The sequence below is a fragment of the Herpailurus yagouaroundi genome, unplaced genomic scaffold (genome assembly GCF_014898765.1).
Source record: "Herpailurus yagouaroundi ecotype Mexico unplaced genomic scaffold, PumYag 254, whole genome shotgun sequence".
Taxonomy (NCBI): domain Eukaryota; kingdom Metazoa; phylum Chordata; class Mammalia; order Carnivora; family Felidae; genus Herpailurus; species Herpailurus yagouaroundi.
Window position 1 is genome coordinate 1,611,717 of NW_024412471.1, and position 19,141 is coordinate 1,630,857.

The following is a 19,141-nucleotide window of genomic DNA, read 5'->3' on the forward strand; positions in this document are numbered from 1 at the left end:
GGAAGGGAAGGAAGTGCCATGGCTGTGAGTGGCCACTAGAGGCTCTCAGGGCTGGGCAGGGTATGGGGGCTGTGTATATGTGATCTCCCACCACCCCCCACCTGGCCAGAGCTAAAATAATAAAATGCTGAGCTCACTGTTCCCCCACCCTCTCCCCGGCACTGGGCTCTTCCTGCCGCAGGGACAGTGCTCCAGTAGCACTGACAGACCAACCGACAGAAGGGGAGGTGAGAAGGGAGGTGGCCACCAGGACTGGTAGGTGGGAAGGCAGGGGGCTTATGGACCAGAGCCTGGTGGGAGGTGGGAGGAGAGGAGCGGCTCCTTTCGGGAATGATGTGGAGTGTCTCTGTCCCTCAGCGTATGTTTCTGCCACTGTCTGTCCTATGCCTTAACCATAGTGTACATTGTCCATGCAAGTATCTCACACACTTTCTGGATCTTTCATATTCAGTATGGTGTGTATGTGTAGCTTGTGTGTATTTTCTGTATTGTAAGAGATTGTGCAAGTTTAATCTTCCCACTGTTTTTAGAGAAACTTTATCGCATTTAGAAGGTATTTCCCACCCATTGGTCCGGTGTCACCTTCCCGTCCAAAGTCAGGGACAAATTATGGGGACTCAGCCCCTTCTCCTGAGACCATACCACCCTTCCCCCAACCTGGCACTCCCCCCAGCTCCTCTGAGCCCTTGCTTTCCCTTAGGATTTAGAGTTTTAGCAAACATAGAAAGTGAAATCTTGATTCCCCCACAATAAAAGAGGAAATGAGGGTAGGGTAAGAGAACTGTCTCTCTTCCCCCTTGCGTTCTTCGAGTTTAGGAAAAAAGACTGGATCGTGGGGAAGAGAAGAGGAATTTCCCTGAAACTCTTTGTATGCCCCCCTTCCTTTCAATAGGAACTGGGCCTGGGGCCAGCTGTGTTGGCAGGGCCCTTGGCAGCTGTGCTTGGGCAAGAGGCACGGACGGACGAGGTTATAAGGGAGGGTGTTGCCAGGATTTCTCTGTCACACAATGGGCAGACAAATCACGCTTGGATGCCTGGGATCCCCATCCAGGGTGGCTGAAGCTGAGGAAGCAGGAAGAAGGAAGCTCTGGTTCTAACTAAACAACATAAGTCCCCACCTTCCCCTGCCCAGCTAGATTTCTAGCCTCCAAGGCATCCAGTTCATCGTTCTGCCCCCTGGCTCATCTGTGTCCTGCTGTGTCCATGTGTATCTTTCCATTCTCCAATCACTTTCCCCATTCCCCCCAGGCTCCGTGAGCACCAGAGTGGGGAGGGGGTGGGGCCATCATGTCATCGTATCAGAAGGAACTGGAGAAATACAGAGACATAGATGAAGATGAGATCCTAAAGACCTTGAGCCCCGAGGAGCTGGAGCAGCTGGACTGCGAGCTACAGGAGATGGACCCCGAGGTAGGGGCTCTGGCACAAGGAACCAACGAGGAAACGGGCAGCCTCCGAGCATTGGGGAAGGGGTGGTGGGCCCCGGGTGGCTGAGATCAGGGCTGCCTACAGGGCTTGGAATCCCAAGAGGGCCAGGGAAAAGGTGTGTGCAGATGTTTAGGGAGCCCTGGAGGTACCCCAGATCAGAGGTCTGACTTCCTCCCCAAAACTCATCCCGAAGAACATGCTCCTGCCCGCTGGACTAAGACAACGTGACCAGACAAAGAAGAGCCCAACAGGGCCACTGGACCGGGATGCCCTTTTGCAGTATCTGGAACAGCAGGCACTAGAGGTCAAAGAACGTGATGACTTGGTGCCCTTCACAGGCGAGAAGAAGGGTATGGAGACACTAACAACCATGCCTACCAAAACCCAATGGTCATCTCTCAAGTGCACCCCCTCCAGCTTCCCTCTGACCTTCCAGCTTCTAGCTGCCCAGGGACCTGGCCACCCTGAAACACACATGCCTCTTTCACTCTCCAGCTTTTAGGAGAGATTAGGGGACCCAGGAGTCCTGAGCTGGTAGAGGACTTGGGCCTTACGGTGGCCCCTAGTGACCCAAGACTCCACCTCCTGGAGAAGGAAAGGAAGGAAGCTAGAGACAAGAATCGTAGGAGGAATGACCTCCACCTGAGCCACCCTTCATCTCCCCATCAGGGAAACCCTACATTCAGCCCAAGAGGGAAATTCCTGCACAGGAGCAGATCACTCTGGAGCCTGAACTGGAAGAGGCATTGGCCCATGCCACAGACGCCGAAATGTGTGATATTGCAGGTGGGCGGCAGTGGAAGGTTAGGGAGGGTGGGGAGATCCAGGGCAGGGCGGTTCTAGCCAGGCCATGGGACTAGTGAGGAAGGCCCTGAACAGGACATGAATGTTAGAGAAAGCCTCAGGTCATGGTTTTAAGTTTTTGCTTATGTATTCACTCATTCATTTTTTATTCTAATACATTCACATCTCAGAGACAAGTTTATAGGGATTATAAAGCAGATAAAAGTAGAACTATTCTGGCTGGAAATAGGAGGAAGTCTAACAGACTCCCTCACTCTTTTCTCTTTTTTTTGAATGTGAAACACTTGTTTTTCTCTCCCTTACCCTCTAGGGGCTCCTTAGGGACCTTCCCTTAGCCCTGTGTCAAACTTGTTTGTTGGTTTTTTTTTTTTTTTAATTTTTTTTTTCAAAGTTTATTTATTTTTGGGACAGAGAGAGAGACAGAGCATGAACGGGGGAGGGGCAGAGAGAGAGGGAGACACAGAATCGGAAACAGGCTCCAGGCTCTGAGCCATCAGCCCAGAGCCTGACGCGGGGCTCAAACTCACGGACCGCGAGATCGTGACCTGGCTGAAGTCGGACGCTTAACCGACTGCGCCACCCAGGCGCCCCTGTTGGTTTTTTTTTTAAGTTTATTTATTTATTTTGAGGTGGGGAAGGACAGAGAAAGAAGGAGAGAGAGAATCCCAAACAGGCTCTGTGCTGTCAGCGCAGAGCCCGATGCGGGGCTCAATCTCATGAACCATGAAATCATGACCTGAGCTGAAATCAAGAGTTGGACACTTAACCAATGGAGCCACCCAGGCGCCCCCCTCCCCCCCTCAAAGTTTTAAAAACTACCACCTTAAGCAGTTCATAGAAGGAAACCCTGGGACCTAGGGAGAGTGGGAACCTCTTTGGAAGAGGGGGGAGAAGTCAGGCTTTAAAAAACTGCAACAGATTCAGAATGAGAAGGGAGGGGATTTGGAACAAACTCCTTCTTCTCATTCCCTGTTCCCCCTCTACGTACTCTCTCCAGCAATTCTGGACATGTACACACTGATGAGCAACAAGCAATACTATGACGCCATCTGCAGTGGAGAAATCTGCAACACCGAAGGCATTAGCAGTGAGTGTTTGGAAGCATGGCATCCAGGGCTTTGGGAAGGCAGTCCCAAGGTCTGATTAAAGGTAGCAAAGGGTGAAACGGGGATCATGGAGAGGACATGGTACAGAAGTAATGGGAGAACCAATGGGGAGGAGGTTGTGGGGGACATGTCGTGGTTTCCTTCTGGCCCTTGCCCGCCAGGTGTGGTGCAGCCTGACAAGTACAAGCCGGTGCCGGATGAGCCCCCAAATCCCACAAACATCGAGGAGATACTAAAGAGCGTTCGAAACAATGACAAGGAGCTGGAGGAGGTGAACCTCAATAACATACAGGTATCTGACCCCTATGTTCCAAATAATAAATGGGATTAACTATGTGAGTCCCAGATATGTGGGTCCCTTAGCCCACCATCTCTTCTCCTCTGACAGGACATCCCGATACCCATGCTAACTGAGTTGTGTGAGGCCATGAAGACAAATACCTATGTCCGGAGCCTCAGTCTGGTGGCCACAAGGAGTGGTGACCCCATCGCCAATGTAAGGCAACTTGAAATCCCAGCCCCCTCCCCATACATGCACCCCTTGACATGCACCCCTGCCAGGGCTGTCATAAGGGGTTGGGGTTGTGCTGGGGATGCTATTCCCATCACATAATCTTAGGATGGCCTGATGAAGACTCCTACCCTCAGTCCCACGGCTCTTAGCTCGGAAATCCTCAGATCACCTTCTCAGAGAGCCGCAGCCTGCTCTACCACCCCGCCAACTCCACCACACACTTAACCTCCCTGCTTCCCCTACGACCTGTGCTCCCTTCCATCTCCCTCTCACCCCACCTACAGCTCCTCAAGGACTCTTCTCAAAGAGCTGTGTTTCCCTCTTGCTCCTGTTCTTTCTCTCCTCAGTCATCTGTGAAACTCCCCTAATCCTAACCCAAGTCCCTACTACCCAGGCGGTGGCTGACATGTTGCGTGAGAATCGTAGCCTCCAGAGCCTGAACATTGAATCCAACTTCATTAGCAGCACAGGGCTCATGGCTGTGCTGAAGGCAGTTCGGGAAAATGCCACACTCACTGAGCTCCGTGTAGACAACCAGGTGAGCTTTCCCTCCCCTGGTCCCCTGATCATTCAACTAATATTCACCGAGTCTCCTCCCTGAGGCTGCCACTGGGTCAGGATCTCACCTAATCTTGTCTGAAACCTCTTCGTTGTCTCTATGAGGGGAGCCAAGGTCAGCACCTCTTATCACCCCTTCTGATGAAACAAGCTTTTTCAACCTCCCAAAGGGTTGGTGGTATGGCACGGTGAACAACACAGAGAAGGGGGCTGACAGGGTTCACCTCTCCGTCCCCCAGCGCCAGTGGCCTGGCGATGCAGTGGAGATGGAGATGGCCACCGTGCTCGAGCAGTGTCCCTCCATTGTCCGCTTTGGCTACCACTTCACACAGCAGGGGCCACGTGCTCGGGCAGCCCAGGCCATGACCCGGAACAATGAACTACGTGAGTAAATGCAGACATGCTGTATGGGGGCAAGTAGATCCTTCTGAAGCCTGACTTAGGGACTAATAGCCTGGGGTACAGCCAAAGCAATATTCACACGTGAAGTTTAAATCCCCTAAGTGACTAAAAAGTATAGAAGAGTCTCCCTGCCCCCAAACGTATACCCGTAGAAAGGCAGGAAAGGAGCTAGACATACCCGTTTGGGAGCATGGTACTTTTACTTGCCATGTCATGTCTTATTTCGTTTTGTTAATGTGGGGTGGGCGTGCTTGCTGGCCAAAGACACTACCTCTTTATGAGTCTGGCCTCAAGGACCTGGAAAGAAGAGCACCTCTGCAGGAAGTAAGAGATGGAAGAAAGACTTGTGTTTACTGTTTCCTATTACAGGTCGCCAGCAAAAAAAGAGATAACACTTCCTTTCCCTTTACCAACCAGAGCTGGAAGCCCTGAATGCTTAAATCCTCATCTCTCCCCCTTCCTGTAAATAAAGGCCCTTCTGTCCACTCTGCCTGCCTCCTTCCTTGGGCTCTGGGGTGGGAATCTTGGCACTAACACCCAAGGATTACTGCCAGTTCATCAGGGGATTATTTATACTCTGGGGATCAGCAGACAGAGAGGTTCAAGTTACTAGGAGGAGGTGGGGGAGCTCCCTCCCTTGGTGTTCCCCACACCCCTGTCTTTTCATTTAGTCCTTTCTGCTCTCACAGAGTACCTACCCCAACCCTCTTTCCAGACGTGGCCAGGTCCCCCGGCGTCTACCCACAACCCTTGTGTGATTTGAAGGAGGAAAGGACTTTGAGTGGCGGTGGGGAAGAAAGCAGACAACATGAAGGGCACAGACCTCCTTCTGACAGGCTTATTAATAGGGCATTGGGCTACGTGCAGCTGACGCTTGGCATGACATTGGTAGAAGGTGGGGGAGGGGTTAGAAGTATGGGGAGTCTTGTACATTGCAGGGAAGAATTGGCCAGGCTGAGAATGCAGGTTTGAAATCCTGAAATGGAACAAGGAAGGAGACTCGAGGAAAATTCAGCTTCCAGAGCCCACTGAAATTTACTTCTGAACTGAGTGGGGGAATGGAATGTGTCAGTCCAAAGGGAGATCAGGGGGTTCCTCTTCATCAGAGTCAAACTCAACATTCTCATCTTTTACCCATCGACCTTGTCCATCTGGGATCCATCCAGAGCTGGAAATAACAAAGAGAATAGGTCAGGAAAAGAGATTTAAGTAGTAGGGAATAAGGAAAAAAACAACAACAACAATTGAGAAGGATTGAAAAAAGGAGAGTCAGAGAGAAAAGAGAAAACTTAAGGAAGGTGATTCTGTATCCTCACCTTCGAAGGGTGAGGTAATGATCCAGGGCACGTCTTCTCGTGGGGCTCATGGGTGCAGAGGATGAGACAGTTGCTGACTCCTTGGCCTGTGGGCCAGCCCCAGGCACGGGTTCCCTACTGATCTTCCCACTCTTGGGTTCAACCTCTGGGGGTGGCAAAGGGAAATGGGAGACAGAGGGACGAGGGGTTTCTGGTCTGGGTAGAGAAGAATCAACGTCTATAAAAGTGGTAAAGGATAAGGGCCAATTCTCTTATGAATCCCAACCCCTTACAGCAGTGCTTCCTAAATTGTTTCCCTCAAGGGACACCTGGCTGGCTCAGCCCGTACAGCATGCAACTCTTGATCTCAGGGTTGTGGGTTCAAGCCCCACATTGGGTGTACAGATCACTTAAAAATAAAAATCTTAAATATAAATTTGTGTATCATATATATATATGTGTATATATATATACCATATGGTATATATACATATACATATACATATACATATACATATACATATACATATACATATGTTGTGTTCCTTAAGATGTTTTAGTAAGTGTTCTGCATGAAAAAGAATTTTGGGGGACACCTGGGTAGTTCAGTCAGTTAAGCCTCCGACTTCAGCTCAGGTCATGATCTTGTGGTTCGTGAGTTCGAGCCCTGTGTCGGGCTCTGTGCTGACAGCTCAGAGCCTGGAGACTGCTTTGGATTCTGTGTCTCCCTCTCTCTCTGCCCCTCCCCTGCTAACACTCTGTCTCTCTCTCACAAATGAATAAACAATAAAAAAATGTTTTTTGGAATCAAATTGAGTTCTTTAAAGGCTAGGTTAAATTTTTTGAAGTTTTTTAATTTTAAGACTTTGTAGAGCCCTTAATATATACTAGTATTACTATCCAAATTAGGATTACAAAGTGCCATTTTTCCAAACCTAAAAAAAATTCTTTTTCCTGAAATACCAGTTAACATCTCTGGACTACTAGTATTCCTGAGAATACAATTTGGAATACAATCATTTTTGAGCCATCTATCTCCTCTGCCCTTTCCAACCTCTGGCTTTCCTACCCCACAGACCTGTACTTCCGGCGGCAGCAGCTGTTATAGTGAGGAGCTCTGTGCAGAGCACTTTGGGTGGTAAGTCGGGTCTGAGTTAACAGAGGAGCCTGGTATAGAGAGGGGAGACAGAGTCAGAGTCTTCAGAGCCAGAAAGTCAAAACCCTTCAAGCAGACCCACTGGGAACACACTCTCCCCACCCTGATTACCTCAGCTTTGGTCTCTGACCTCCTCAATTCATTCTGCTGTCTTGGATTCTGCTCTGTTCCCTTCCCTGGCTGCTTCTTGCCATAGAAAAGCTGCAGGCCTGAGGAGACAGGGGAAAGAATTAAAAACAGAGAAGCAACAGTGATCTGCAGAGATCTGGAGGATTTCTTCTCTAACCCCTGTCTTCCCTCAAACTTACTGGACAGATGTTTCTTGCCTGCACGGTGGGCAGTCAGCATGGCCAGGGTGTCCAGGACAGGTCGGTGGGGACAGATGGCACAAGCAAAGCTGGACAGGAGGAGAGAAGATATTTGCTCCCGGGGGGGAGAGGGGTCTCGGTTGTAAGTCCCACCTTGATCTAGCAATTAATCCTAGATACTCCAGCTCTCCCCCCGATAAAATTTTATTGAGCCTCTAACTGCAGAACCCTCAGGCTTGATCACTCCTCGTCCTCACCGTCCATCCCGTAGCATCAGCGCCTCATCCTCTGGGATGTAACTGGCCAGCAGATCTCCGACTCTTCGTTTCTACAGGGGGATCAGAGAGTTAGGAGAAAGGATCGGACGGGAAACGACAAGGACGAGGATTGAAAGGGAGTAAGGACCATGAGAACAGAGATCACAGGGAGAAAAAGGGGTCACTACCCAGCTCTAGTCGCTCCCTCGCGCCGCGCCCCCCCCCCCCACCCCGACTTGTTGCCAGAGCAGCAAAACAGCTCTTTCCCAGGGCAGTGAAGCTGCTCCCGGCGCTCTCCTCTAGCGCTTACTTTCAGCACATTGAGTTGACTCCAATCATCACCTTCCCTCTTGAAAGACATCACGACGGAGGCCCAGAAACGAGCAATTCTCCTGGGTTGCTTCGCCTCTCCTTTCAGGCCACCGTAGCAAGATTGGGGCGTCTCCTCTCCTTCGGGTTCTTTTCCGGTTGGCCTCCTTACTTCCCTGGAAGCGCTTCCCAGCATGCACAGCGCTACCGCAAGCCGGCCCCAGGCTGCCGAGGGGCCCGCACTTCCTACGCCACCCGGCGACCGCGCGCGTGCGGGGCATTTTGGGAAATGAAGTCTTTTTTTTCAAAGAGCTTGCCGCCTAGCCCTCGCATCTTGACAGATTCGGGGCGTCTGCAGGGGAAGAACCTAAATGTGGAGACTGATTTTGAGAGGGTGGCGGATTTGGTGCTGTGCGGGCCTTAGAGGATCTCGGATTGGAAAGTGTGCTACGAGCTCTCGCACTCATCACGCGCCTAGTCTCCGGCCGACAGCCCACCGGGGGTGGGCCGGGTTTATTCCTGACACTAGTGGACCAACCCCAGGACGGGGCGGAGCCAGGGTGTGGGGGGAATTCAGGAGGTCGGGGCTGTCCGACAAGGGGGCAAACTGAGCTGAGTGTGGAGGAAGGTAACTAGAGTTCAAAGGTCAGAGGTTAGCGTAGCGATCTGTGGCGGCGGGCGGGGGGGGGGCCGGGGGTCGAAAGTCGGCGGGGTCCTGAGGATAGACACCGGTAGGGACTGAACACTCAGGGTACAGATTTGTGGGAAAGGGGCTTGGAGGGAGGAGACGCGAGAGCGGAGGGGGTGCGTAGTACCGGAGGAGGCGGGAGAATTAGGAGAGAAGACAGAAGGGAAAAGGATCCTCTGGCTATCCATTCCTAGACCCCGGCCCCGTCACTATTGAGCGCTTAGTCGGGCCTCCCTTAGTTGCAACCCCGGCTGTCGGTAGGGTCAGGAGATGGCTTCTCCCTCTAGACAGGCCTCCCTTGGGGGGTCGGGACTGCTTCAAGGGAGCCGGGCTCGTTCTTACGGAAGCCTGGTGCAGTCGGCTTGCTCCCCGGTGAGGGAAAGACGCCTGGAGCATCAGCTGGCCCCCGGAGACACCCTGGCTGGACTAGCACTCAAATACGGGGTGACGGTGAGTCTTCCACGACTGGGATGCAGGCAACCATGTAGAAGAGATTTATTCCTCAGGAGGATGTCATGGCCCTTCTGGGCAGCTTCCCTGAAATTGTCCCAATTCTGTTGTGGTCTGATCCACCCTTTATCTTTTGGTTTTCCCATCTCAATGTTGCATTGTCTGGTTGGGACAGATCTTGTGCCACTGCTCCAGTGGAGAGGAGCTTCTTCTGTTTATCATGTCGGTCTCTATCCTAGAGGCTTTCAATGTACATTAGCCCATTTGGTTCTCACAGTCCTATCGAGCATACAGGTATTGTCCCCTGTTTACAGATGAAGAAACTGAGACCTAGATTGGTTAACCAATGTGACCAAGGTCAAATAACTAATGAGTGTTAGAGTGGGAATTCAAACAAGTCTGTCAGACTCCAAGGCCTGTACTGTTAGCCACACATAAACGTTTTAATTGCAAGTGATTAAACATTTACAGCAAACAGTCCAGGGCTGGTTTCTAGTTCTGAGTTTTTGTGAGACCAGTACTCTAATCCCTCTAGTTCTAAGTTTTTAAAGTCTTTCTCTTCTGGGTCTTTATACCTCATCAGTGCTCTGCCTTCTTCTTTCCAGTAAGGTGGCCTCCTTGGTGCAAAACAGGTACTCTCTACGCCAGGCATTTCAGGTCACGCGTGGGGTCTCTTTGATAGGTGTAAGAAACATCCCATTAAAATGGATGAATTTTTTTCCATACCCTGTTGAGTTTAGCCAACATTTCTATGGTTGGTATGTTTCAACGGCTGTGCTAACCATTCTAAGAGATAGAAACATAAATACAATGTGTTGTTGTTGCCCTTCTGTAATTTGCAATCTAGTGAGAAATGAACAAGGACACAAATATGGATTGCAGGTGACAGAATGTGGTGACTTTGTAGAAGTATTAATAAAGGGTAGGAAATCAGAAAAGAAGATTAATTTTTACTTGGAAGGAGGCAGGGGAGGACATTAAGTGCAGTTTTTAAGGAGCCGTGAAACACTTAGAAATTCCTTGCTCTAGCTTCTCTGCAAGCCTATAATCCAGTTGTTTATACCTTTTGCGTGTTTGTCTTTCCAATAATCTGTGCTTTCCTTAAGGGACAGAACTATTTTCTTTCAGTTTTATATCTCTAGAGTCTGGCATAGTCCCTAGCACATAGAAGCTAATAGATGGTTTTTTGAACTAATGAAAACGTGGCTAAGATTCCCACAGGTGGAGATTGGGAGGATTAGGAAAGCCACATTTCAAGTAGAGGCCATGGCCCACACCAAGGAAGGAGATATGAAAGTACTGAGCAGCTCCTGCATCCCAGGAGAGACTCTGAAGCTGTGAAAAGAAGGAAACTGTGCTACTGTAGATCGGTTATATGTGGAGGTTTTCTTACAGCCCTGTCCCCTCCTGAGTACAAAAAAAGCTCTGTAGCCTAGTGAAGGGTTCTAGGTTCTGGCCTCATTCTGCTGCTTACTAGCTGAGTGACTGCATAAGTCACTTCACCTGTCTGGGCCCTCAGCTTCCTTACTATTTGTAAAATGCAGAAGGTATATTAAATAATGATAATTACCTAGGTTATTACCTACCTAACACTAGGTAGTTACCTAACACCAGCTACCTTAGTGTTAACACAAAGTGTGTGCCAAGCTCTATATATTATCTCCATAAGACTTCAGGAGGTGGCTAAAACTATTCCCCAAATATTTAAAGATAAGGAAAGAAAGGCCTAGGAAGATAACCTGCTACAGATTACAAGTCTACTTAGTAGAACTAAGATTCAGACCAGGTTGTCTCATTCTAAAATCATCACTTTGAACTGCTCTGTTAAACCAGCTAGATTCTAGGGGCGCCTGGGTGGCTCAGTCGTTAAGCATCTGATTTCGGCTCAGGTCATGATCTCATGGTTTGTGAGCTCAAGCCCCGCTTCAGGTAAAACACGAGCCCTGCTTCAGGTGAGCCCCGCTTCTCCCTCTTTCTCTCTGCCGCTCGCTCATTTGCACTCTCTCTCTCTCTCAAAAAAGAAATAAATAACTAGATTCTAGTGGCCTTTCTAGCTCAGTGGACTGTGGCTCAGCAGTCTAGGACTCCTCTGGAGTTTGGCTTTAGTTACATTCTTTTTTTTTCTTTTTTTAATTTTTGAGAGAGACAGAGACAGAGCATGAGGGGGGAAGGGCAGAGAGAGAGGGAGACACAGAATCCGAAGCAGGCTCCAGGCTCTGAGCTGTCAGCACAGAGCCTGTCACGGGGCTCAGACTTACAAGCTGTGAGATCATGACCTGAGCCGAAGTCCTACAGTCAACTGACTGAGCCACCCAGGTGCCCCTGGTTACATTCTGTTAAAAAGTGGAATGATGTTCGGGCGCCTGGGTGGCGCAGTTGGTTAAGCTTCCAACTTCGACTCAGGTCATGATCTCACAGCTTGTGAGTTTGAGCCCTGTGCTGACAGCTGAGAGCCTGGAGTCTGCTTTGGATTCTGGGTCTCCCTCTCTCTCTCTCTGCCCCTCCCCTGCTTGCACTCTGTCTCTCTCTCTCTCAAAAATAAACATTAAAAAAAATTTTTTTAAGTGGAATGATGTGGCCTTATATGGAATTTCTAGTAAATAGTAAAATAACAAAATTCACAGAATAATTCATAGCATCTTGGAGCTAGAAGGGACCTAGGATACTATCTAGGCAAAATAAAATTAATAGCATCAAAACACTGGGCTAAATAAAAGTACAAAACTGCAAGCCAATTTTAACTTTTTTTATTCAGATTAATCCAATTTTATTTTAAACACATTATAGCATATGATTTTTACTAATATACTACATCTGAGATTTCTATATTTTGTTATCTAGTTTATTTACTCATAAAGCATTAATGAACCTCTGCTGTATGCCAAATTTGTGTCATGCTGAGGAGTGCCTTGGGATACAGAGACAGCATCCCCGCCCTCAAAGGACTCACAGAGTTTGAGCAAGACAAATGTGCAAAGATGTGAATAACAGTACAATAGGGTGATAGGTGTTACATGGCAATGTTTACAGGACCTTGGGAGTCCTGGAGAAGGTGACACAGAGGGAGTGACAGTTGATGAGTGGAAGTTTTCCCAGCAGAGAAGGGGATAGTGGAGAAGTGTGTCAGACAGATAAAGACACAAAGGTGTGGAAGATCATAAAATGTTTGAAAAACATGAAAAGTTCAGGATGGCAAAATGTATAGATGGCAGAAGAGAGATGAGGCTAGACATCATATTGGGGTAGATCGAGAATCCTTGAATGCTAATTTGAATTTTTATCTCTGAGCCAATGGGGGGCCATAGGAAGTTTATACACAGGGTAGTGGGTTGATCAGATTAATTTTTTTTAGGAAGATAGATGTCAGGGATGCCTGGATGGCTCAGTCTGTTGAACGCCCAACTGTTGACTTCAGCTTAGGCCATGATCTTAGGGTCATGGGATTGAGCCCCTCGTCCAGTGTGGAGCCCAGTGAAGAGCCTGCTTAAGATTCTCACTCTCCTTCCCTCTGCCCCTCTCCTCCTCTCACTTGCGTGTGCTCTCTCTCTCTCTCTCTTTCTCTTTCTCTAAATAAATAAATAAATAAATAAATAAATAAATAAATATCAATGTCAGCAGGGGGAGATGCATAGAAATGGAGAGAGGAAGACTGGAAGAGACGTTTTTTGCAGTAACTTGTTGACCAGCTGGGTATGGGTGGCGAAAGAAAAGTAGAAGTTGAGGATGGCATCTACCCTCGTTTCTACCTTGGGCGGCAAGTGGATGGTCATGCCAGACACTATGTCCAGTGATGGATAAATAGGTACTAAGTAAATTGGTCAGCAAAATTATTAATATTCGTGTGAAAAGCATTCCCAGAAGGAGTAAAAAGGCCCAGAATTCGAATTACACCTTTGTCATTAATTTGCTGGTTAATCTTAGGCAAGTAACAACCTGTCTGAGCCTCAGTTCCTTCATCTTTAACTGAAGGTCCCAGCATGAGACTCTTCAGGGATCCACAAGGTCAAAACTACTTTCATAGTAATGATAGTAAGACTTTGTCTTTTTCATCCTCATTCTCACAAGTGTACTGTATTTTTCAGAAGCTACATGACGTGTAATATTATAGCCCATCAGATGTAAAGGCAGATAGGAGAATCTTCTGTTGTCTTCTGTTAAGTCACACATTAAACTGACTTGAAAAAATATAAAGCACTGCCTCTCTTTTTGCTCCATTTGTTGTTGTTTTGGAAAATAGTTATTTTTCATTAGCATATTTATGTTAACATGCAATGGGTTATTTTTAAATAAGTACACATTTTTCAATTTGTTCACTTTTACTTTATAAGAACGTGTATTGATAGCTATAATCTACATAAATGAAAGCTTTTTTTTTCCTCAATAGTTTTTTAAAATGCAAAGGGACCCTAAAACCAAAAAGTATGAAAACCGCTGATGAATAAAATAGGAATAGTATGGAAACCAATTTGACAATAAATTTCATATTATAAATAAATAAATACCCTAAAAAATAAAATAAAATAGGAATAATATCAACCCTCTGTATTTTAGCTTGGTTGTTATAGGGTCAAATAAGACTCTGTACAATCACTTTAAAAGGCCTGAGGTGCTGTACAGATAGAAGATTGATCATTATTACTGTCATTAATTGCGGTGACTTTTTTTTAAAGATGGAACAGATTAAGCGTGCAAACCGCCTTTATACTAATGACTCCATCTTCCTGAAGAAAACCCTCTACATCCCCATCCTGACAGAGCCCAGAGACCTGTTCAATGGTTTGGATTCTGAGGAAGAGAAAGAGGGAGAGGAAGAAGTACAGTCAAGTAAGGATGAAGTTCAGCCACACTCAGCTGACAGGAAGAAACGAGAAACAGGTTCAGGACGTGCTAACGGTGAAGTCCTTCCCACACCTGGCTGGGAACCCCACGCTCCCATCCATGACCTCTCTGCCTCTGATTTCCTTAAGAAGCTTGATTCACAGATCAGCCTGTCAAAGAAGGCTGCTGCCCAGAAGCTGAAAAAGGGGGAAAGTGGGTGAGTCTTGAATGGTTCCTTTTACGCCCCTCCATAGACTTCTTCATTCTTCCAGCCTTGCCTGACCAGACACACAAGTAAGTAAGCACAGTGTTAGCAGAAGCGATGTGAAGCCTTTCCCCCAGATGGCCCTGAAACAACGACAGAGCCAATGGCTGCTGGGACGGGTAGAGCAGCGGGAAATGGTTTTGTATTCTCATTGGAGTAAAATAGTTGAGTGTTGTTATGGCTCTGATGATCCGTGAAGGAGCGTTAATGGTTAGCATTTACAGAGAGGGTAGCGAGACTCCATCTGAGAGCAAGCAGCTCATGTATACTAGGAGAGGAGGACAGCTTCCCCTATACCTTTTCAGTGGGCCCTTTCTCAGGTTCTTCCCCTGACCTGTCACTTTGCCCCCTTTCCTCACCTGCAGGGTACCTGGGGAGGAGTCAGGCCTTCACCTGAGTTCCCCTCGGATGCAGCAGCGAGCAGTCCTAGGTCCAGTCCCGTTGACCCGGACCTCTCGGACCCGGACACTTCGGGACCAGGAGGATGAAATCTTCAAACTCTGATGTCCCCAGAAATGATTGGGAGAAGCAAGATGTTGAAGTAGCAACTTGAGGGGGAGAGGAGCCTGAGGTGAGGCTCAAGAACACAGCTTCCCGGCCCGCCTCCCTCCCTCCTGCCTTCGTTCCAGCCTTCTCGTTGATCTAGAGTTCCTTGGCCCGGGGCAGCTTGATTGGCAAGAGTAGAGGACGGGGAACAGACCCCTCCTCAGTTCTTTGTCTGAATCTAGAGCTGTCCTTCAGATTCAAAAGGCTCTTTTTACGTCCCTGTTGGCTTCCCCGTCCCTTTTACCTTCCCTTGGCCTTAGAACAGGGTGGCGAGGACTCCCTCAGCCCCCAGCCTCCTTCCTCTCCGTCTCCAACTATGTTACCTAATTTATTTGGTGCTATATTGAAGTAGTATTTATTTGCTGTATCGTACATTTCCCTCTTATAACTGAAAAATGGAATTTCTATAACTCTGGGGTGAAGGGAGCCCAGGAGTAGTAAGCCAATGCCTGCTGGCTCCCCACCTTCCCCACCTTCTTAGCCAAGCATGTCACTGAGGGTGGGGCAATCCGTGATCTAGCCCCTCTGCAGAGAATGGTGGACCGTGCTGGGGCTTTTCCCCAGTCTCAATGTAAAGAATTTGGGCTCAGTCTTAACCAACCAGTCCACTATAATTTGTTTATAACTCTTGCTCTGAGAAAAAGCAGCAACATAGGAACGGAACTCTCCACATCACCAGTTCACCCTTCTGACCTGCTCCTCTGTTCAGCATGTGTGAGGCTAAGGGATGACAGAGGAATTACTTTGGAGTTTGAGGAGGAGGACAGTTGGGGGAGACTTGCTGGTGCGGGAGTTTCTTTGTTACACTCCCTCCCCACCAGCGCTGTTGATCTATGCCTTGCTCCTCACTGCGTATTTATTTGCAATCTGTAGCACTGATCTGTGGTACTGGGTTTTTTTTTGTTTTGTTTTGTTTTGTTTTTTTAGAGTTTCTTAAGCAGCAGTAGGCAAGGGAACCCCAATACTACTGGCACTATGCCTCTGTCTCCTGTCTGGAAATGGTGAGAGGCTAGATAAGCGGTGTTTCTCTTTCCCTCACCTCTGTGATGGTCATAAGGTGTAAGAAGCTGGAGAGATTAAACACTGAGCCCTGTGCATGCTTTAGTAGTTTTATTTCCCCTGTGAGAATCTCCCCTGCCCTAGCCCCTTCTTCCTGCACTCTGGAACAGAGCCTCTGGTGTCCATCCAGGCTCTACTTGGAGCTGGAGGTCTAGGATGGCTCTAAGGGGGCCACTCCCACTTCTGTCTTTAGGGTCCCCTGACGGGTTAGATGGGCTATGCCCTCTTACCCTGGTTCACAGGGGAGGGGGCTTCCCTGTTTCAAATGTCCCTTATGGGGGAAATAGAGATCCAAGTTTCACTTCGTCTTTTTCAGGCAGCTTTGTTTCCTGTCCTGGGGCTGGAGTGGGAGAGAGGCCTCAACCCTCAGCTTTGCTTCTTCTCCACCAGCAGTTCGGGGGTGGGGTGGTCTCAGAGTCCAAAGCACTCTTAGGAAAGACGAAGCCCGAGGACTGACAAGCATTAGTGCAGATGAGCAGGGTTAGAAAGCTCGTTCCGGGTTGTTTCCTCAGTCAGCTCTCTGGCCAAGGTGGCTTGTGCTGGGTTCCAGGGCCCTCAGAGTTTCCCCTCATCCAGCATCTTCCTGAGCCCATCACAGATCTTGCCCAGGTGCTGAGTGAAGTCGGGCCCGTAGAGGGCGGTGAGCAGGCCCGCGTCAGAGAAGTGATCGAACACGTGGCGGATGCGGCCGTGTGACTTGGGTGTGAGGTGGTGCTCCACCAGCTCCAGCAGCACATCCCGGCACTCGGTCAGCAGGCCAGCCAGCACCGCAGCCTCAAAGGTGAAGTCCACCTCGCCAAAGCTGAGTGCCGTCATGGCGCCCTGCCGCAGCTTTTGGCGGAAGCGGGCGGCCAGGGCCAGCTCACCGGGGCCAAAGCAACCGCTGCGGTGCAGCACGGCCACCTTGACCGCCACCTTGATCAGGTCCTTGATCACCCGCTGGGCCTGGGGCCGGCTGTGCGTGTACTCTTTGGAAACACGGTAGAGCTCATCTAGCACCGCGCTGCTGGTCTCGTCGATGAACAGATGAGCCACGGACCGACCTGCCATCTTACTCAGTAGCTTCTTCTCCGCCTGTAGTGCCAGACTCTTTGAGCTGAAGGACTCCATAGTGCCTGGGGAAGGGGCGGTGGGGGCATGTGGTTAGTCGCCAGAAGACAGCCACAGGCATCCTTAGAAAGAGAGACATGGCTTTTCCCCCTTACTCTGGTTTCTTGCCCGTTGTCATCATTTCATCTTTTTCCCCTGGGCCCCCTCGGTTCTCTAGGCCTGTTCCCATTTCTTTTCAAGTGGTACTGTAGGAAATTTTGATTTCTAAACCCAGAGGAGCAGTAATAGCTTTGGCTGGAGGAGTGAAGGCTCACAGGGGCTGGGCCTCACACGTGAAGTCTCAAGGGGAAGTAGGCCATTGCTGCCCTACAGTGGAGAAGATCTGCCTTACCTGGCTGATCATTCTACCCTTGTGGACGCTGACTGTGTGCCATGTGTCTATGAGGTGTGGCTATGACTCTCTGTTTTACAGCTGAGCAAACTGAAGCTCGCTTTAAAGAATTTACCCAATGTCAAATGCCACCGTTTTTCTGGCCCCAAAAGCCCATGTCAGCTCGTGTGCTCTACTGTCTGTAAAGAAATGGGGTGGGGGTGGGGGATCTCAGGAGTCCTAATAAAAATAACAACTAACGTTTATTGAGACCCTATGTGCCAAGTACTTTATGGGAATTGTCTTCCCGACCCTTCGTTAGGTCAGTGTCACCGTCTTACGGTGAGAACACTGAAGCTAAGAGGAATTAAGCAACTTGGCCAAAGTCGCTATAGCAAATGATAATGAGCTTTGAACTAAATAATCCGAAGAAACCTCCTTCCCTGGAATGTTCTCAGTGAGGTCCATGCACATGTGAGCATGAGAAACAAGCACCCCAGGGCGGGAGGGGGCAGGCGGTCCTGGAGGCCTGCAGTCTTCTACTGGGACTGACCCCAGGACCCTCCTGGTGGCACATCACTGGCATATATCCAGGGTTCTCTCCCCGTGGTCTTCGCCCGTGGTTCTGGTTGTTTTGCTTCTTACTTCCCCCTACCCTGCGCTGCAGGATGTGGCTGTGACCGCAGTGAGGAGCAGCCTCGCCCTCTCCCCCAAACCCAAATGGGAGCCTGAAGACTCAGGGCAGATGGGTGCTATTGACTGGGGCAGGGGTTTCTTCCCCAGCTGTACCGGTTCAATGGGAGCCTGAAAAACTGCTTTGCTCCTGGGCCTGCCTGGGGTTTTCAGGCCCAGGCTCCACAGCCGGAAGAGGAGATTGCTCCATGCGAGCCTGCCTTCCTCCTTGGCCTTCCTGTTCCCCAGCTCTTCATTGCAGCCGTTGTTATCTCCCATTTGCTCCACTGTCCTCTCTCTCCCTGTTTCAGTCTCTCTTTTTCTCTTGTCTGGGTCCTGCCCTGCGACCCTCTGCTCCAGCTCCCCCTCTGGCCCTTATGTCTACCCCCATGTCTCCTAGGACGTCCTTACATGTCTCCGTACTCTGTTGCACACCCACATCACCCCCATGCCTCGGCCCTGCCTCTACACTGTCCCAAACCCCGTCTTTCTTTCTGAGGCATCCTTGCCCCAGGGAAAACTGAGTTGGACCTTTCTGCTGAGGACCCAAGAATTCTGTCAAGTGAGAGTCTCACAATATGGAAGGCTCAGGCTGGCAGGGCTGGGACCTTTCTGCCACCACCACCCCTAAAGACTACCCTCCTGTCATTGCTGGCCCCTCACCTGCTGCGTGCACTGGTGTCAGTCTTGCTTTGGGTGTCCCGGGAGAGCTGATAGAATGGAGAAGCTCCTAAGCGAGAGGCTCTTTGGCTTGGCCCCACCCCTGAAGCCCCGCCTACCAACTCGGTGCTCAACCTCCGGTTCATCACACTGTCTCTAAGAAGGTCTGTGGCCCAAGAGCCTCCCAGAAATACAACAAAGGTTAAAAGGAATACCAAGCATTCTGGAGGAAATAGCCTTGATTTGAGGTCATGAGGAGGGATTGCACATCCCCTGGTCTCAAATTGTTTGCTTCTTTCTTTCCTCGATGCCCAGTTCCTTGAGATCTTCGATTTTTGTGGTACTGGGAATGATATGAAGTACAAATTGCTGGAGTAGGGGTCAGTGGGGAAGGTTTTGAAGATTGAATTGAGCTTAGGCTGGAGA

General features: G+C 49.3%; 4 protein-coding genes across 5 annotated transcripts; 2 read left to right on the forward strand and 2 right to left on the reverse strand.

Annotated features, from left to right (window-relative positions):
• Positions 1-139: 139 nt before the first annotated feature.
• Positions 140-5,300, forward strand: TMOD4 (tropomodulin 4). Of its 2 annotated transcripts, none has more exons than XM_040461240.1 (10): positions 140-227; positions 1,249-1,410; positions 1,622-1,778; positions 2,098-2,214; positions 3,230-3,319; positions 3,500-3,630; positions 3,727-3,834; positions 4,247-4,390; positions 4,650-4,794; positions 5,182-5,300. In XM_040461240.1, the coding sequence occupies exons 2-10, from the start codon at positions 1,288-1,290 to the stop codon at positions 5,202-5,204; spliced, it is 1,038 nt and encodes a 345-aa protein (XP_040317174.1). In that variant the 5' UTR covers positions 140-227; positions 1,249-1,287; the 3' UTR covers positions 5,205-5,300. The 2 variants fall into 2 exon arrangements, with proteins under 2 accessions (XP_040317174.1, XP_040317175.1); XM_040461241.1 differs by having other exon boundaries at positions 149-255.
• Positions 5,301-5,636: 336 nt separating this feature from the next.
• On the reverse strand, positions 5,637-8,315 carry SCNM1 (sodium channel modifier 1). Its single transcript, XM_040461242.1, has 7 exons — positions 8,139-8,315; positions 7,829-7,899; positions 7,572-7,660; positions 7,375-7,472; positions 7,186-7,274; positions 6,129-6,323; positions 5,637-5,980 (listed from the first exon to the last, which is right to left on the reverse strand). Exons 1-7 carry the CDS (start codon positions 8,187-8,189, stop codon positions 5,881-5,883), a joined length of 693 nt encoding a protein of 230 aa, XP_040317176.1. The 5' UTR covers positions 8,190-8,315; the 3' UTR covers positions 5,637-5,880.
• A 526-nt stretch (positions 8,316-8,841) lies between these two features.
• On the forward strand, positions 8,842-16,001 carry LYSMD1 (LysM domain containing 1). The gene is made up of 3 exons (XM_040461243.1): positions 8,842-9,275; positions 13,946-14,310; positions 14,724-16,001. The coding sequence occupies exons 1-3, from the start codon at positions 9,096-9,098 to the stop codon at positions 14,860-14,862; spliced, it is 684 nt and encodes a 227-aa protein (XP_040317177.1). The 5' UTR covers positions 8,842-9,095; the 3' UTR covers positions 14,863-16,001.
• On the reverse strand, positions 16,000-18,848 carry TNFAIP8L2 (TNF alpha induced protein 8 like 2). The gene is made up of 2 exons (XM_040461244.1): positions 18,719-18,848; positions 16,000-17,078 (listed from the first exon to the last, which is right to left on the reverse strand). Exon 2 carries the CDS (start codon positions 17,071-17,073, stop codon positions 16,519-16,521), a length of 555 nt encoding a protein of 184 aa, XP_040317178.1. The 5' UTR covers positions 17,074-17,078; positions 18,719-18,848; the 3' UTR covers positions 16,000-16,518.
• Positions 18,849-19,141: the final 293 nt, after the last annotated feature.

What these genes read in the sequence shown, in the direction of transcription:
- TMOD4 (XM_040461240.1), top strand. Translation starts at nt 1,288, where the DNA reads ATGTCATCGTATCAGAAGGAACTGGAGAAATACAGAGACATAGATGAA. An exon ending in CTTCACAGGCGAGAAGAAGG is followed by an intron (nt 1,779 to 2,097) that starts GTATGGAGACAC and finishes TCTCCCCATCAG; the next exon opens with GGAAACCCTACATTCAGCCC. An exon ending in CAACACCGAAGGCATTAGCA is followed by an intron (nt 3,320 to 3,499) that starts GTGAGTGTTTGG and finishes CTTGCCCGCCAG; the next exon opens with GTGTGGTGCAGCCTGACAAG.
- SCNM1 (XM_040461242.1), bottom strand. Translation starts at nt 8,189, where the DNA reads ATGTCTTTCAAGAGGGAAGGTGATGATTGGAGTCAACTCAATGTGCTG. An exon ending in CTGATGCTACGGGATGGACG is followed by an intron (nt 7,661 to 7,828) that starts GTGAGGACGAGG and finishes CCTCCTGTCCAG; the next exon opens with CTTTGCTTGTGCCATCTGTC. An exon ending in CATTACCTCACCCTTCGAAG is followed by an intron (nt 5,981 to 6,128) that starts GTGAGGATACAG and finishes TGTTATTTCCAG; the next exon opens with CTCTGGATGGATCCCAGATG.
- LYSMD1 (XM_040461243.1), top strand. Translation starts at nt 9,096, where the DNA reads ATGGCTTCTCCCTCTAGACAGGCCTCCCTTGGGGGGTCGGGACTGCTT. An exon ending in CACTCAAATACGGGGTGACG is followed by an intron (nt 9,276 to 13,945) that starts GTGAGTCTTCCA and finishes TTTTTTTTAAAG; the next exon opens with ATGGAACAGATTAAGCGTGC. An exon ending in CTGAAAAAGGGGGAAAGTGG is followed by an intron (nt 14,311 to 14,723) that starts GTGAGTCTTGAA and finishes CCTCACCTGCAG; the next exon opens with GGTACCTGGGGAGGAGTCAG.
- TNFAIP8L2 (XM_040461244.1), bottom strand. Translation starts at nt 17,073, where the DNA reads ATGGAGTCCTTCAGCTCAAAGAGTCTGGCACTACAGGCGGAGAAGAAG.